Source organism: Microcaecilia unicolor, chromosome 2, assembly GCF_901765095.1.
Source record: "Microcaecilia unicolor chromosome 2, aMicUni1.1, whole genome shotgun sequence".
NCBI classification, from domain to species: Eukaryota; Metazoa; Chordata; class Amphibia; order Gymnophiona; family Siphonopidae; genus Microcaecilia; species Microcaecilia unicolor.
Genome location: NC_044032.1, coordinates 463,005,498 through 463,020,578, shown reverse-complemented (window position 1 = coordinate 463,020,578; position 15,081 = coordinate 463,005,498). Strand labels below are relative to the sequence as shown.

The window sequence follows — 15,081 nt, the reverse complement described above, 5'->3', positions numbered from 1 at the left end:
TCTTACAGTTTCCTTAATCTTTTTTTATGGGACAGCCATCTGTGTATATTCTCAGATTGCTCTATTGGAAACTTATTTTCTAAAACTCAAGGGAGACCAAGGAACTAAGATGGATAAAGCTTTTTTGGAACTCTATTTTATCCCATCATCTGTTACCTGGCCCTTATAGCTTGGATGTTGAGAGAGTAACTTTCTTCTTAATAAACCTTCTTTGTGATGTGTGTCAAATCCTTATGATTTCCGGGAGAGACTACTAGAATGACTTGTGAATTTAAGTATAAGAAGTTTGCTATATCTAGTCAGCTGCTCTGTCCTGGGACTAACGTAGCTTTAATCAGCTGATGGAAACTCCTTTGGAAGATCTTGGTTTTTTGGTGGTCACTTCAGCATATATAGTGAACTTCAGGTCTCTTGTTTTTATTTAGCTCACACCTTTTCAGTAGTAATAGTTCAAGGCAAGTTTCATTTAGTTACAGTAGGTATTTGTTTACCCCTGAAGGGCTTACAATTAAGTTTGTACCTGAGGCAGTGGAGGATAAAACAACTTTTAAGCTCTGGCTTTCCTAGATCTAAGCCCGCTGCGCTAATCACTGGGCTTCACCTTATGTCATATTCTTCTTTTCCAAGCTTTTTTATGATACTAAGATGGTCTTGTTTGCTTGTACTAAATTCTTTTCTAAGATGGTGTTGACTGTCCCCTTTAGTCTATCTTTATGGACATGAGGCCTGTGAAAAAAAAAGTTTGAGGGAGAAGTTCTTTGCATGTCTTGGATTGCAAAATAATTTTAGTATCTTACATGAAAGAGACCAAAGCCCTCAGAAAGGCATCCCAGCATTTTTTTTTTGAGTCCAATAAACCTGTAGCCAAGCATATTCTTTCACTTGTGCCTAGGCAAGCTTGGCTTTTTAAGTATATAAATAAGTGTGATATAGTGTTGAAATTGTCAGGGCTCATAATTACAAATCCATGGCCATATTGTAGACCATTTGAGATCAGGTTCCATTCAGATCTGCAAAGTTGTTCCATGAGCTTCTGTCCACATATTCATATACCATTACTGTTTGGAAAAGGATTCCTGATGGTACCATAAGTTTGGTTAATTCTTGCTGCAGGAATCTCCAGCTCAATACCCTATAAAGCCCATTTTTATTATTTTCATGTTTCTTTATTAAAAATTACAGAATAGATTGTTGCTGCCAAAAACAAACAAACCTTCATTTCTTGCCCGTTTCCATTCTTATTTTTTTTCTTTTTTTGCATCTTTGTCAAAGATAACTTCTTTTTAGGGATTCCTGTGTGTAAGGGCATGATATCCTACTTGACCTGAGAAAGTGAAGTTGCTTACCTGTGAAATGCATTCTTCATGGACAGCAAGATACTGGTCCTCACAGAACATATACAACTGCCTTTCCTAGGATTTGATATATTGTAAAGTGGATCCTCTTTTCTCAGCGGTTGCAGCTCTCCACCACCTGAAGAACACCTTCCAGTACTGCTCCTTTTTTCCTCAGAACAATGAAGCTTTTTATTGCCTAGTAGGGGCTTCCCTCCTTCCCTCAGTTGTGGCACCAAAACACAAAAACAAAGCACAGTTATCGTTCACCTTTCTCATTTGTTCCCATAACCTCCTAGAGATCATGGACTGGTCTGCCCCGGAGTCTAACATGGCTACAGTCGGTAAACCCTCAACCTCTACCTTAGCAGTATACCGAGGCCTAAACCCTTGGGCAACCTGCGAGGTCCATCCCTCTCGACCTGAACAATCCCTCCTGAAGTGCCCAGTCTTCCCACACTTATAACAGATTTTTCCTTTATACGAGGGGGCCTTTTTTTCAGGGCCTGAGGGCACTACGGGCTTTTTACCACCCCAGCCGTAATCGGGTTTCCCCCCCTGGGGATCTGTCTTAAAGAAGGAACTTTTGGAACCCCAGCCTCCCCCAGGTCGGGGTTTCCCACCCTCCAGGTCGGGTCCCCCCCCCAATGTTGGGCTTCCAAATAACACTCCAACCCGGCTGTCACGGCCTCCAACGTCTTACAGCCCCTTTGGATCAATCCTGCCCTAATCTCCCTGGGAAGGCCCTGCAGGAATTGCTCCACTACCAATTCTTGAAGAATCTCTCCCGGGGTGTGGCGATCAGGTTCCAGCCATTTTTTTACCAAGTCCATCAGTTTAGTGGCCACCGATTTAGGGGTTTCCCCCTTTTCCCATTTAGTGGACCTAAACTTACGCGTATAAGCCTGGGTACTTAGTCCATATCTGTCCTTAATGGCCTCTCTCAACCTCCCATAGTTGGCAGCGTCCCCAGGAGCCAAGTCTCTAAAGGCCCCTAGAGCCTCCCCAGATAATGAAGGCACTAACCGCATGGCCCACTGCTCTTGTGGCCATCCTGCGGCCACTGCCACCCTCTCGAAGGCGGTCAGGAAATCATCTACATTATTCTGTTCAGACAACTTTCCCCAAGTAAGTGAGTTCAGGGATAAAGGTCCTACCACACCGCTTCCTCCTGGCCCCTGTCCAGTTGCTCCGGCTCCACCGCCCCTGGGAGCCTCGCTCCCTCGCTGAAAAAAATCCTGGAGCATATTCAGCACCGGTTGTTGCTGCTCTCGTGCCGCCGTCAAGGAGTCTTCCACCATCTTCCCCGTCAGTTCTTGCTGTTTCTGGAACTGCATCGTCATCCAAGCGAAGATCTCCTTGGGGTCCATCCTTGCTCCGGAACAGCGACTCCTGGTGGGAAAAAAAAACAGAGGACACCTCCAAGTGCGGTTTCACTACTTATGTTTCCCCTTTTTCTAGGATCCCTTTATTTCCCCCAATCTAGGCCCCGCTTACCGGAACCCCAGACGGGTCTGCGCCTTTCTCAGCGTTGGCCCCTCCGTCGGGCCTTTTTTGTCCTGCTGGTCTTGGCCTCCTCGAGCGACAGGTCCGCGAAGCGATCCCACTTCTGACACCAATTGTAAAGTGGATCCTCTTTTCTCAACGGTTGCAGCTCTCCACCACCTGAAGAACACCTTCCAGTACTGCTCCTTTTTTCTTCAGAACAATGAAGCTTTTTATTGCCTAGGAGGGGCTTTCCTCCTTCCCTCAGTTGTGGCACCAAAACACAAAAACAAAGCACAGTTATCATTCACCTTTCTCAAGCCGGTTAGTTTCCCAGTCCAGGCTTCCACAGCTGCTGCCTCTCCCTCCCTCCTGGGGAAGAGTAGTAGCAAATAATAAAAAAAAAAAAAAGAAAAAAAAACCCTGTTCAGTGTAGCGGGGTTTTCCCAAAACACAGTTCACTTTTAGCCAAGCTTTACCCCACTGCTCAGTTTAGCCTGGCTTTCAAAACACCGTTCAGTTCTAGCCAAGCTTTCAAAACACAGCTCAGTTTAGCCAGGCTTTCAAAACACAGTTCCATTTTAGCCAAGCTTCAAAAACATAGCTCAGTCCAGCTAGGCTTTCAAAACACAGTTCAATTTTAGCCAGGCGTTCCAAAACACAGTTCAATTTTAGCCAAACTTCAAAAACATAGCTCAGTCCAGCTAGGCTTTCAAAAACACAGTTCAATTTTAGCCAGGCGTTCCAAAACACAGTTCAATTTTAGCCAAGCTTCAAAAACATAGCTCAGTCCAGCTAGGCTTTCAAAAACACAGTTCAATTTTAGCCAAGCTTCAAAAACATAGCTCAGTCCAGCTAGGCTTTCAAAAACACAGTTCAATTTTAGCCAGGCTTTCCAAAACACAGTTCAATTTTAGCCAAGCTTCAAAAACATAGCTCAGTCCACTAGGCTTTCAAAACACAGTTCAATTTTAGCCAAGGTTCAAAACACGCAGTAATGGCTTTGCGCGGGCTCAAAGCCTAGGGTCCCACCCTCTTGGTCAGTCATACTCCTACCTGACCTCCTCCCGCTTGACCCGGCCTGGCCACGCTACTCTCTTGGCTTTCGCTGAGCCAGAGCTGAAAAGTCCATCGGCTCTTCCAGGGTGTTCTCCGGTTCAGTCAACTCCATAGGGCAAGGCTCACTCTCTCCCTCTCTCTCCTCAGGAGCCCAATCCATATTCTCTTCACCCCGCCCTTCTCCCAGCTGCTCACCCTTTCTTTCATTAAAGCTCCTTGGTGTCTCTTCTTTCTCCACCCACCTGTTCCACCACCTCTTCCACCAGGTTGGAGCATCAGCCTTATTCCTTCCCCTGCGGCCCTCCTCTGGTGACTCATGGGAATGCACATAGTTTCTCTTATCCCCAAGTTCCCTTTGGGCATGCTGGGAGTTGTAGTTCCTTATTTCTGGTTCTTTCTTGGGGGATGCCTGCCTGTAACGGGGGTATTCTTGCTTAGCCCAGGGTTCCCCTGAGGCATGCGGGGAGTTGTAGTTTCTTGCTCTCCTCTTTTCTTTCTGTTCCCCAGAGCTGCCTACATACTCTTTACAATATGGAAAACATACTTTAAATTGAGGTGGCTTCATGCAATAGTACTAAACATTGGAAGTTTCATACATGCATGGTGGACTACTATGCAAAGCCCTTGGAGCTTACTTTGTTCTGCATGGCTTCATACACGTGTGAGGACTGATATATCCTGCTGTCCTTGGAGAACACCTGGTAAAGGTAAGCAGCTTTCTTTTCCTGTTTTTCAATACTGTATTTAATTTTGAATGTATTAGAATATTGATAAAGATATTGCCATTCAATAAATCTGTTTTTGTTTCTCTAGGTGTGAAGTTGAAAACAGATACCAGGGAAATCCTCTGAAAGGAACTTGTCATTGTACGTAGACTATAATTTTTTTGTTTCTTTTGGTTTGGAACTGAAGGCAAAAATGTTCTTGCATATAGAGATTTAATATGTTTCAGAAGTTGATTATAAACTTTGCTATTTCTGCTATGACTAACTAAAGGAAAAAAGGTGTCTTACATCCAAGGGGACTGAGGCTGGCAAGATCAGACTGCAGAATCCAGAAAGAGGAGTCCAGGGCTCCATGGAGGCATGCCCAGGTTCCAGTTAATTCTGCACAAGTTGAGGATGTGTCTACCTGGCACATCTCTTATTTCACCCCCCACCCCTCCCATGCCCCACTTGATTTAGTGTGAGTCTTTCTGTAAATCTTCTGAAATGTTTTAATATTTTCCCTCTTGGGAATGAAGGTATGCTCCATGCTTTTATCTCCAATATATATTTTTGAGTTTTATTGGAGTTTTTGGATTTTGAAAAAATGCCCAGTGTACTATACATTGGTGTGGTGCCTGTTTTAAAGTGCTGGGTAGTTGAAGATGAGTATTTTGAAGTTTATTATAGAAATGGAATTGGGATAAGCAGGGAAGTGAGAGATGAAACCAGGGACTTGTAGGCCCTGCTATCTGAATTTGTCTCTGGTAGTGCCTATATACCCAGAGGGGAAGTAGGCAAAGGAGTGCTTCAGGTCCTAGAGCCTTAAAACTGACTTATTGTTTTTTTAGATTTTTCTTTTTTTTTTTTTTTTTGTCTGGACTGTCAACACTTTGCATGAGGGCCACCAACCAAGATATTTATTTACATATGTTCATGGTGCGCCTTGTCTTCTTTTGCATTTCAAGCTTGTCTCCCCCTCTCCAGCAGGACCCTTTATTTTGCATGCATCATCATTCTGTTGTTTCTCCATTGTTTTAAATAACCCACTTTTTCTTTATGTTGAACATTTGGAGCTACTCTTACCCTAAGTGAGAGGGACTGCCCCATATAAACTTGTAAAATAAGAAACTTTTTTACAGTGCATGCTTTGTATCATTTTTCTGTCTTTCCATTGAATTGCCATGTCTCCAAATCTGATCACATCTCTCAAGGGGTTGTCACATAATGTCCTAGTGATTCCCTTAACTCACTGCCAGGACTAACCCCTTGCCTATTTGGAGGGTACTGCTAATCTCTGCATACTTTCTGCTTGTACCTGTGCACAGACCCTTACACTCCTACTCGATAACTAGATACCCACTTACCCTGCCACAGTCTATCCCCTGATGGTTTATGGGAACATGTAACCACCCCCCCCCCCCCCCCCACACACACACACACAAAACCCATCAACTGCAGTTCCCAGAAATTATATATACAGATTAAAAATGAAAAATAACTTGTATCCTTTGGCAACTCACTTTTGCAGGTCACTAATTAGCGCCAGGTACTGGGCTAGTATACTATATTTTAACAAAATGGAGCTGGGTAGAACTGGAGAAGGTGTAACTTAAAGCCAACAAGCAATGAAAAAGAAAATGAATTTTAGAGCCAACATTATCTATTGAATTTTTACTATATTTCTCTGAGGACAAGCAGGCTGCTTGTTCTCACTACTGGGTTGACGTCCACGGCAGCCCCTCGAACTGCAAGTAAAATCTCGCGGGAGGTCCCGCACGCGGGGTATGCCCACCGCGCATGCGCGGCCGTCTTCCCGCCCGTGCGCAACTGCTCCTGCTCAGTTTTTCTATTTTTCCGCGCTGGAGAGAGACGCAGTTTCGTCCCTCTCTGTGTCAGCCCCGGAAAACCGTTTCCCGGCCTAGCCTGCGCGCCCCCTTTTTCTTCGTTAAAAAAATTCCTTATCGTCGAGTTTTTCTTTTTATTTTACTTCGTCGTAGCTTTGTGACCGCGCGTCCGATTTCTTCTTTTGCTTGTGGTGGTGTACTTTTACCGCCACCATCGACGGTTTTGACTTCGCCGACGCGATTTTTCTATTGATGTCCTCGAAGGTCCTGAGCGGATTTAAAAAGTGTGGTCGGTGCGGCCTGCAGATCTCGCAGACCGATCCTCACGCTTGGTGTCTCCAGTGCCTCGGTCCGGAGCATAATTCCAAGGCATGCACCTTGTGTCTTGGCTTGAAAAAGCGGATGCAGGTGGCGAGGCAAGTTCTTCGGAACCGTCTTTTCGGAACTTGCGCTGGCCCTTCGACGTTGACCGCATCGGTGTCGACAGCTGGAAAAAACCAGCGATGGCGGCGGTGAACGGCCGAGTGGGCTATCCGCGTCAGCTGGTCCCGCCGCCCAGGGCCATCGGGACCGAACCCTGTCGGATCCGACCCCCAGAGGGCGCGGGGACTCCACCTCCTCCTTGTCCATGCCGTGGAGCGCCGATGTCGGGCATCGTAAGAAGCTTGCGAAGAAGCACCGTCATCGGTCACCCACGGCGCAGATTCGATCCCTAAGAAGCGCCCACGCCAGGAGGAGCGCTCCCCCTCTATTGAAGAGGTGTCGATTCGCAGGTCATCGGGTACCCCGGTACCGTCTCCTGTACCTGGACTGCTTCGAGCACCGACACCCGCACCGGCTCCCCAGCCTCTCCCGACCGCTGCCCTCTGAGCCATCCTCCCAGGTATCCTAGAGGGGCTGATGCGCCAGGCCCTGCCGGCACCCTGGATTTAAAGGATGCTTATACCCACATCCCGATACTGCCAGCTCACAGACAGTATCTGCGATTCTGTCTGGGGACACATCACTTCCAGTATTGTGTGCTGCCCTTTGGGCTCACCTCTGCGCCACGGGTATTCACGAAGTGCCTCGTAGTGGTTGCGGCATACCTTCGCAAGCTGGGGGGCAGGCGTAAACAACAGTCTGGCCGACAGATTGAGCAGACTCATACAACCGCACGAGTGGTCGCTCCATTCCAGAGTGGTACGCAAGCTCTTCCGAGAGTGGGACACTCCCTCGGTGGACCTTTTCGCCTCCCAGACCAATCACAAGCTGCCTCAGTTCTGTTCCAGACTTCAGGCACACGGCAGACTAGCGTCGGATGCCTTTCTCCTCCATTGGGGGAAGGGCCTCCTGTATGCGTATCCTCCATACTTTTGGTGGGGAAGACCTTACTGAAGCTCAAGCAAGACCGCGCGGCACCATGATTCTGATCGCGCCCTTTTGGCCCCGTCAGATCTGGTTCCCTCTTCTTCTGGAGTTGTCCTCCGAAGAACTGTGGAGATTGGAGTGTTTTCCAACCCTCATTTTGTAGAACGAGGGAGCGCTTCTGCACCCCAACCTTCAGTCTCTGGCTCTCATGGCCTTGGATGTTGAGGGCGTAGATTTTGCTACTTTGGGTCTGTCTGAAGGGGTCTCCCGTGTCTTGCTTGCTTCTAGGAAGGATTCCACTAAGAAGATTTACTTTTTTAAGTGGAGGAGGTTTGTCGTTTGGTGTGAGAGTGTTTGTGCTTTTCGTGCCACGCCTCCAGAGTCTCTAATCACGGCTGGGCACTGCTCACACAAATTCAATCCCCTCGACCGAAATCTTAAAAGAACCAGACAACTGGTAGCACTATTTTAGACTGTAACCAAGACAAAAAGAGACCAAGGAAGCGCTTCCTGGGGTTAACACAGGTTTATTTAATTATCCAGAGATTAGGATAAAAAAATAAGAAAATATTCAAGTATAGTCTAGAATATGACAGAAATGAGAACATATATAGAAATGGAAATGGCAATGGAAAGTGGGAGCAGGACATTCTTTCAGACTCCCTGGCTTGGGAGCCAAAAGAGATGTACACTGCCCAACCTCCTATCTGGCAGAGAAATATTATATAGGGTTTCTTTTCCCTTACAAGACAAAAAGGGAGCACAAGGGGGAGGGGTTGTCACGTCCAAATGTTTTGGACATACATTTCTCAAACTTTTAATTAGTATTTCCCCTATTCTAAAAGAGGAGACAAAAGTTTACTGCTTCCAGTTGCTATAGAGGTGTTAGGTTTCTCTTGTCAATAGAACTATTGCTTTTGACTCCAGGGACGAGGGAGGTAGTGTTTGAATTGTTCTAGGCAGAGAAGGAAATAAGGTGTTACCTGATTCATGGTTGTAAAAGGGTAATTCTGTCCTGGATAGTAGCCTTACTTCCAAGCCTGGCCATATTCAAAGGGAGAGATTCTCCCCCTTCTGCAATAATATTTCTTATCCAGTCCTTACTACAGGATTTCTATCTCTCTCTCCTCTGTCAGCCCTGCCCCCTACACCTGGAACTTCCTTTGATCTGCATCCTAAAAGTCTCTCAAAGGCTAATACACACATTCATGTGAACAGCAAATGGACAATAAATGGCAGGAGCTCATTGTCTTTCACTTGCTTGGTCAGAGGAAGGTGGGGGAAAGAGGTGGGGGGGTACTTGCTCCACCTGGCCTGTTTAATATCATTGTAATTTACAGGAAAAAAAGAGAAATTTCCACTTCTCATCGTCTGTACATTAATTCTTAGATATTAGATACTTAGCAGCACTTAAATTGCTTGGTTCAGGCCTTCATAAGTACAATGTACACCTCTACCAACAAGAGCAAGGCTCTAGAACCTCGCTCTTGTCCTGCACAGACCCTGCTTGAATACCTTCTACACTTATCAGAGTCTGGTCTCAAGGCAAACTCATGAAGGAATCACCTTAGTGCAATTAGTGCTTACCATCATCATCGTGTAGAGGGTAAAGCCATCTCTGGACAGCCTTTAGTCGTCCGATTCATGAGAGATTTGCTTTTATCAAAGCCCCCTGTCAAGCCTCCTGCAGTGTCATGGGATCTCAACGTCGTCCTCACCCAGCTGATGAAGCCTCCTTTTGAGCCTCTGAACTCCTGCCATCTGAAGTACTTGACCTGGAAGGTCATTTTCTTGGTGGCAGTCACTTCAGCTCGTAGAATCAGTGAGCTTCAAGCCCTGGTAGCTCATGCTCCTTATACAAAATTCCATCATAACAGAGTAGTCCTCCGCACTCACCCTAAGTTCCTGTTTGTGCAGCACTGCGTATGCCTTGTAGTGCTATAGAAATGCTAAATAGTAGTAGTAGTAGTAGTTCCTGCCAAAGGTAGTGTCGGAGTTCCAGCTTAACCAATCAATTGTCTTGCCAACATTTTTTCCCAGACCTCATACCCGCCCTGCTGAAGGTCAGTTGCACACATTGGACTACAAGCGAGCATTGGCCTTCTATCTGGAGCGGACACAGCCCCACAGACTGTTCGCCCAATTGTTTGTTTCTTTCGACCCCAATAGGAAGGGGGTCGCTGTCGTGAAACGCACCATTTCCAATTGGCTAGCAGATTGCATTTCCTTCACTTACGCCCAGGCTGGGCTGACTGTTGAGGGTCATGTCATGGCTCATAGTGTTAGAGCCATGGCAGCATCAGTGGCCCACTTGAAGTCAGCCACTATTGAAGAGATTTGCAAGCCTGCGACGTGGTCACTTGTCCACACATTCACATCACATTACTGCCTCCAGCAGGATACCTGACGCGACAGTCGGTTCGGGCAGTCGGTGCTGCAGAATCTGTTTGGGGTTTGAATCCAACTCCACCCTCCTGGGTTCAGTTTTATTCTGTTCAGGCTGCACTCTGTTAGTTGTTCTTCGTATGTCAATTTCTGTTATGTCCTCGCCGTTGTGAGGCCCAATTGACCCTGTTTGTTGTTTTGAGTGAGTCTGGGAGCAAGGGATACCCCAGTCGTGAGAACAAGCAGCCTGCTTGTCCTCTGAGAAAGCGAATGATACATACCTGTAGCAGGTGTTCTCCGAGGACAGCAGGCTGATTGTTCTCATCTTCCCTCCCTCCTCCCCTTTGGAGTTGCGTTTTTTCCTCATTTCTTTGCTTGTCATTTAACTGAGCGGGAGCGGTCGCACAAGGGCGGGAAGACAGCCGCGCGTGCGGGACCTCCCACGAGATTTTTCTTCCGGTTCGAGGGGCTGCCGTGGACGTCAACCCAGTCTTGAGAACAATCAGCTTGCTGTCCTCGGAGAACACCTGCTACAGGTATGTATCATTCGCTTTAACCAGAATCCATGGAAACTCCAGATTACTTTGCCATTAGTTCTACCTATTGCATTAACTCAAAACGGGTACACTGGATGAATATGTGTTGTGTTGCTGGTTAGGAAGCCAGAGCTCTGAGTTACCAGAGCACTTGCTAGAAATCTTCAGTTATGACTGGGAAGCATAGCAAGTCAGACATGCAGTCAAGATCTCATCACAATTTTGTACTACATTCTGTAGATCAGTGGTTTCCCCTATCCCTGGGGGAAACTCAGCTACCAGGTTTTCAGGATATCTACAATGAATATTCATCAGTTAGATTTACGTACACTGCCTCCATTGCATCCAAATCTAACACATTAAAATTAATTGCAGATACCCTGAAAACCTAACTGGCATTTTTCCACTCATCAACACACCATTTGCAACACTTTTCAGAAGAAAATTTTTTATTTGGGTAAAAATCGTATACTTCAAAAACAAAATTGAAATATAACAACTTGATAAGTTTCCATTCCTCCAAGTCAGTATTTGCTGGATGCACCTTTGGCAGCAATTACATCTGTGATTCTCTTGCGATAATTATCCACCAACATTGCATATCTACATTTGTCAGTAAGACCATTCTTTACGAAAGTGTTCAACAACCACTTTCAAGTCATGCCATAGATTTTTGATTGGCTTGAGGTTAGAGTGCTTACTGAGCTGTTGAAGGACATTGGCATTTTTGTTACTTGTCCATTCCTGTGTAGCTTTGGCCATGTGATTTGGGTCATTGTCATACTGAAATGCAAATGTCTGATGCAGTTTCAGTTTCCTTTCAAAGGGCAATGTATTTTCTTTGAGCTCTCTTCTGTGGTTGTCCATTAATCATCCTTTCTCTTTAGACAGCTGCACCAGTTCATTCTGCTGAGAAACATCCTCATGTTTATGTTGGCTTGTTTGTTTATTGAAACTTTATATACTACTTTTACTAAATAGAATGGTCAAAGCAGTTTACAATGAAAAGATAAAAAAGAAAGAAAGCATTGCAAAAATCAGGAAAGGAAAGTTAAGCAGTCATTCAGTAGGGAGGGCACTTAGTTCCAGATATATATATATGGCTGATAAATCTGTCAGGCAAAGTGCTTAAGCATTAAAACTGTTCAAAGTAGTAGGCCTTAAGAGTTACTCTGAACCTTGGGAATATAGGGAGGGAGACTATTCTGGACATATAGCGCTAAGAAAAAAACTGCTGAGTGATGAATTGACTCATAATGTGCCTTGGCTGGCGGGGAAAGTACTGAATGATGAAATAAGGCAGTACTTTTCAATCCATTCCTTGGGACTACCTGGCCAGTGGAGTTTTCAGGATATCCACAATGAATAAACATGAGAAATTTGCATGTAGAGGAGGAAGTGTCTGTTTATACATTCTCATGCATATTCATTGTGGATATCCTGAAAACTTGGTTGGCCAGGTGGTCCCTGAGGACTGAGTTGAAAACCACTGATCTAAGAGACCTACTTGGGGGTATATGAAAAAATGAATAAAGACAGTTAACCATGTGTTCTGACATGAATGGCCTTAAATGTTATAGAGTATGAAACAGGGACCCAACGCTCTTATCACCTCTCGCTTAGACTATTGCAACTTGCTTCTCACAGGTCTCAGCCATCTCTCTCCTCTTCAATCTGTTCAAAATTCTGCTGCACGACTAATATTTCGCCAGTGTCGTTATGCTCATATTAGCCCTCTCCTCAAGTCACTTCACTGGCTTCCTATCCGTTTCCGCATACAGTTGAAACTCCTCTTATTGACCTATAAGTGCATTCACTCTGCAGCTCCTCAGTACCTCTCCACTCTCATCTCTCCCTACATTCCTCCCCGGGAACTCCGTTCACTGGGTAAATCTCTCTTATCTGCACCCTTCTCCTCCACTGCTAACTCCAGACTCCGTTCCTTTTATCTTGTTGCACCATATGGCTGGAATAGACTTCCTGAACCGGCACGTCAAGCTCCATCTCTGGCCGTCTTCAAATCTAAGCTAAAAGCCCACCTTTTTGATGCTGCTTTTAACTCCTAACCCTTGTTCACTTGTTCAGAACCCTTATTTTATCATCCTCACTTCAATATTCCCTTATCTGTTGTTTGTCTGTCCTAATTGGATTGTAAGCTCTGTCGAGCAGGGACTGTCTCTTCATGTTCAAGTGTACAGCGCTGCGTACGTCTAGTAGCGCTATAGAAATAGTATTCGTAGTAGTAGCAGTTGTGTAAGAAGCAGAGGGACATGGTCAGATCGCTGTTACCCACAAAGGAAGCAAGTGGCCATATTCTGAAAAGTTTTAAGTCCTTTTCAATTGGGTTTTAACTAACCCGCCATAGACATTACAGTAGACCAGATGTGAGATTAAAAACGCATGAATAAGGTATGCAATGCTGAGACACTAAGGAATCCCCGCAATGGCCTCAGTCTATGCAGTTCCAAGAAACCTCATTGTAAGACATTGGAAACCTGCTGCTGAAATGAAAGTGCAGTAGTAGTAATAATAATAGAGCTTATAACGTGCTCAAGCTTTGCAGTTCATAGTGGCTAACATAAGTTGGCTATATTCAGGAAATACGCAGTAATCCTTAATATCAGTCATTATGCATGCAATGAACAGAAATCATATTATGATGTAGAAGTTATAACATGTTTCTTAAAAAGAAACATTTTACTATTTGGCCATAATTCCTTATAGGAGCTGGAAGACCCAATCATAACTGAGAATTCTTTACCTAATTTTGCAGCTTGAAAAGCAAGAAGGTACTGGTATAGTCTTCACCTTTTTATACCCTTAGGTGATGGGTAGTAAAGAAAAATGCTATTCACTTTCCTACAATTCCTGGCACCTTTTGCTAACTTAAAATGATCATAGAAGTTCATAGCAGAAAGACTCAACAGTAGGAGCCAGGGAATTGAATAAAACAGAGACTAGGAAAGGCCAGGAAAAACTACCAGTAGTTCGGCAGTCACTGTTTTGTCCCTACTGAGAACTAGCCTGTTTGTAGTAAACCGGCAACCATTGCATGAAGACAACCTGAAGAGATCAAAGGTTGGGATTATTTTGGTTAACTGGATAGACCAAAAGGATGTCATCTGCATAAAAAAGATAGCTGAAGCTATCTACCAAGGATGCTAGTGAACTGAGATAAATGTTAACTAAAACCAGGAAAAGAATGGAGCCTTGAGGGGACCACACAACTTAGATCTTGGGTCTCAGATACAGAGGTTGGGGTAATAACCATATAGGAATGACTAGTCAAAAACCATATAGGAATGACTAGTCAAAAATGATGACAACCAAGAAAAAACTGCAACTCCTATCACTGTCAAAAAAGGTGATTAAGAATAAGCTGGTCATCAACTAAATTGACTGTGGCTGAGAGTGGATCTCGTTACGCAAAGTGATGTACTCTCTCTGTACTGTGGTTCTGTCTAAAGCCACATTGGCGTGGATGTAGAAGGTGATCAGAAAAAAAACACCCGCCCACCTCCCCTTTAGAGTTGTTGTCCTTTAATTCTTGCTTTTGGCTATAACTGAGCGGGACTCTCGCGTGACGGGCGGGAAGACAACGCGCATGCGTGGTGCGCGCACTCCGCGCGCCAGAAGGTTCTGTCAAAGCCTTGAGATTTTTTTTGCTTTGAAAAATTCTGTTGGTGGGGGCCGCCGTGGCCGTCGACCCATCAGTGAGAGCAATCAGCCTGCTGTCCTCGGAGAATACCTGCTACAGGTATGTATCTTCGATATACTTATTACGGAGTCGAGGTGATTACATTACTTGGGTGTGACATTGGTGCTTTAGCTATCTGAGATTCCAAAAAAGAATTTAGCTGTTGAGGGTCAAACAAAACATATTTGATTGAATTTAACTTTAGAACACATTTGTAAGGAAAATTTAACCAAAATAGTGCACCAAGCTGTAATGCTTTGGGGCGCAATTTAAGGAACTGTTGTCATTTTCTTTGAGTTATTTTAGAGACATCTGGAAACATTTATTTTACAATTCAGGAAAATTTGATCATTGTGTAAAAAAAATTTTCAGTATCCAGTCTCTTATCAGGTTGTAGTATAAAAATTACTTTTAGTGTTGCTGTTGTCAGTCCCACTCTATCATCTTCAAGAATTTGAGTCAAGTTTATATCTAACGTCTCTGTTGGCTCTTCTGTTCCTGTTCCATGTTCCATATCTTCCTTTAATGATGACAGATAATAAATTTTTGATATAGGAGGATGTGATCTGGAATTTTCAAAATTTCCGTTAGATATTTTTTAAAGGTAGTGAGAGGTGAGATTGAAAACTGCTGAGGAAAATTTATTAACCTAATTTTCCAGGATTTCAATCCTATTTTGAAGAT

At 44.6% G+C, this 15,081-nt stretch overlaps 1 protein-coding gene across 1 annotated transcript in view; it reads left to right on the top strand.

The window, feature by feature from the left end:
• ATRN (attractin) overlaps positions 1 to 15,081 on the top strand; it is a 626,429-nt gene that overhangs the window by 418,510 nt on the left and 192,838 nt on the right. The window contains 1 exon segment of the mRNA XM_030190990.1: positions 4,692 to 4,744. Within this exon segment, the coding sequence (XP_030046850.1) occupies positions 4,692 to 4,744 (53 nt within the window).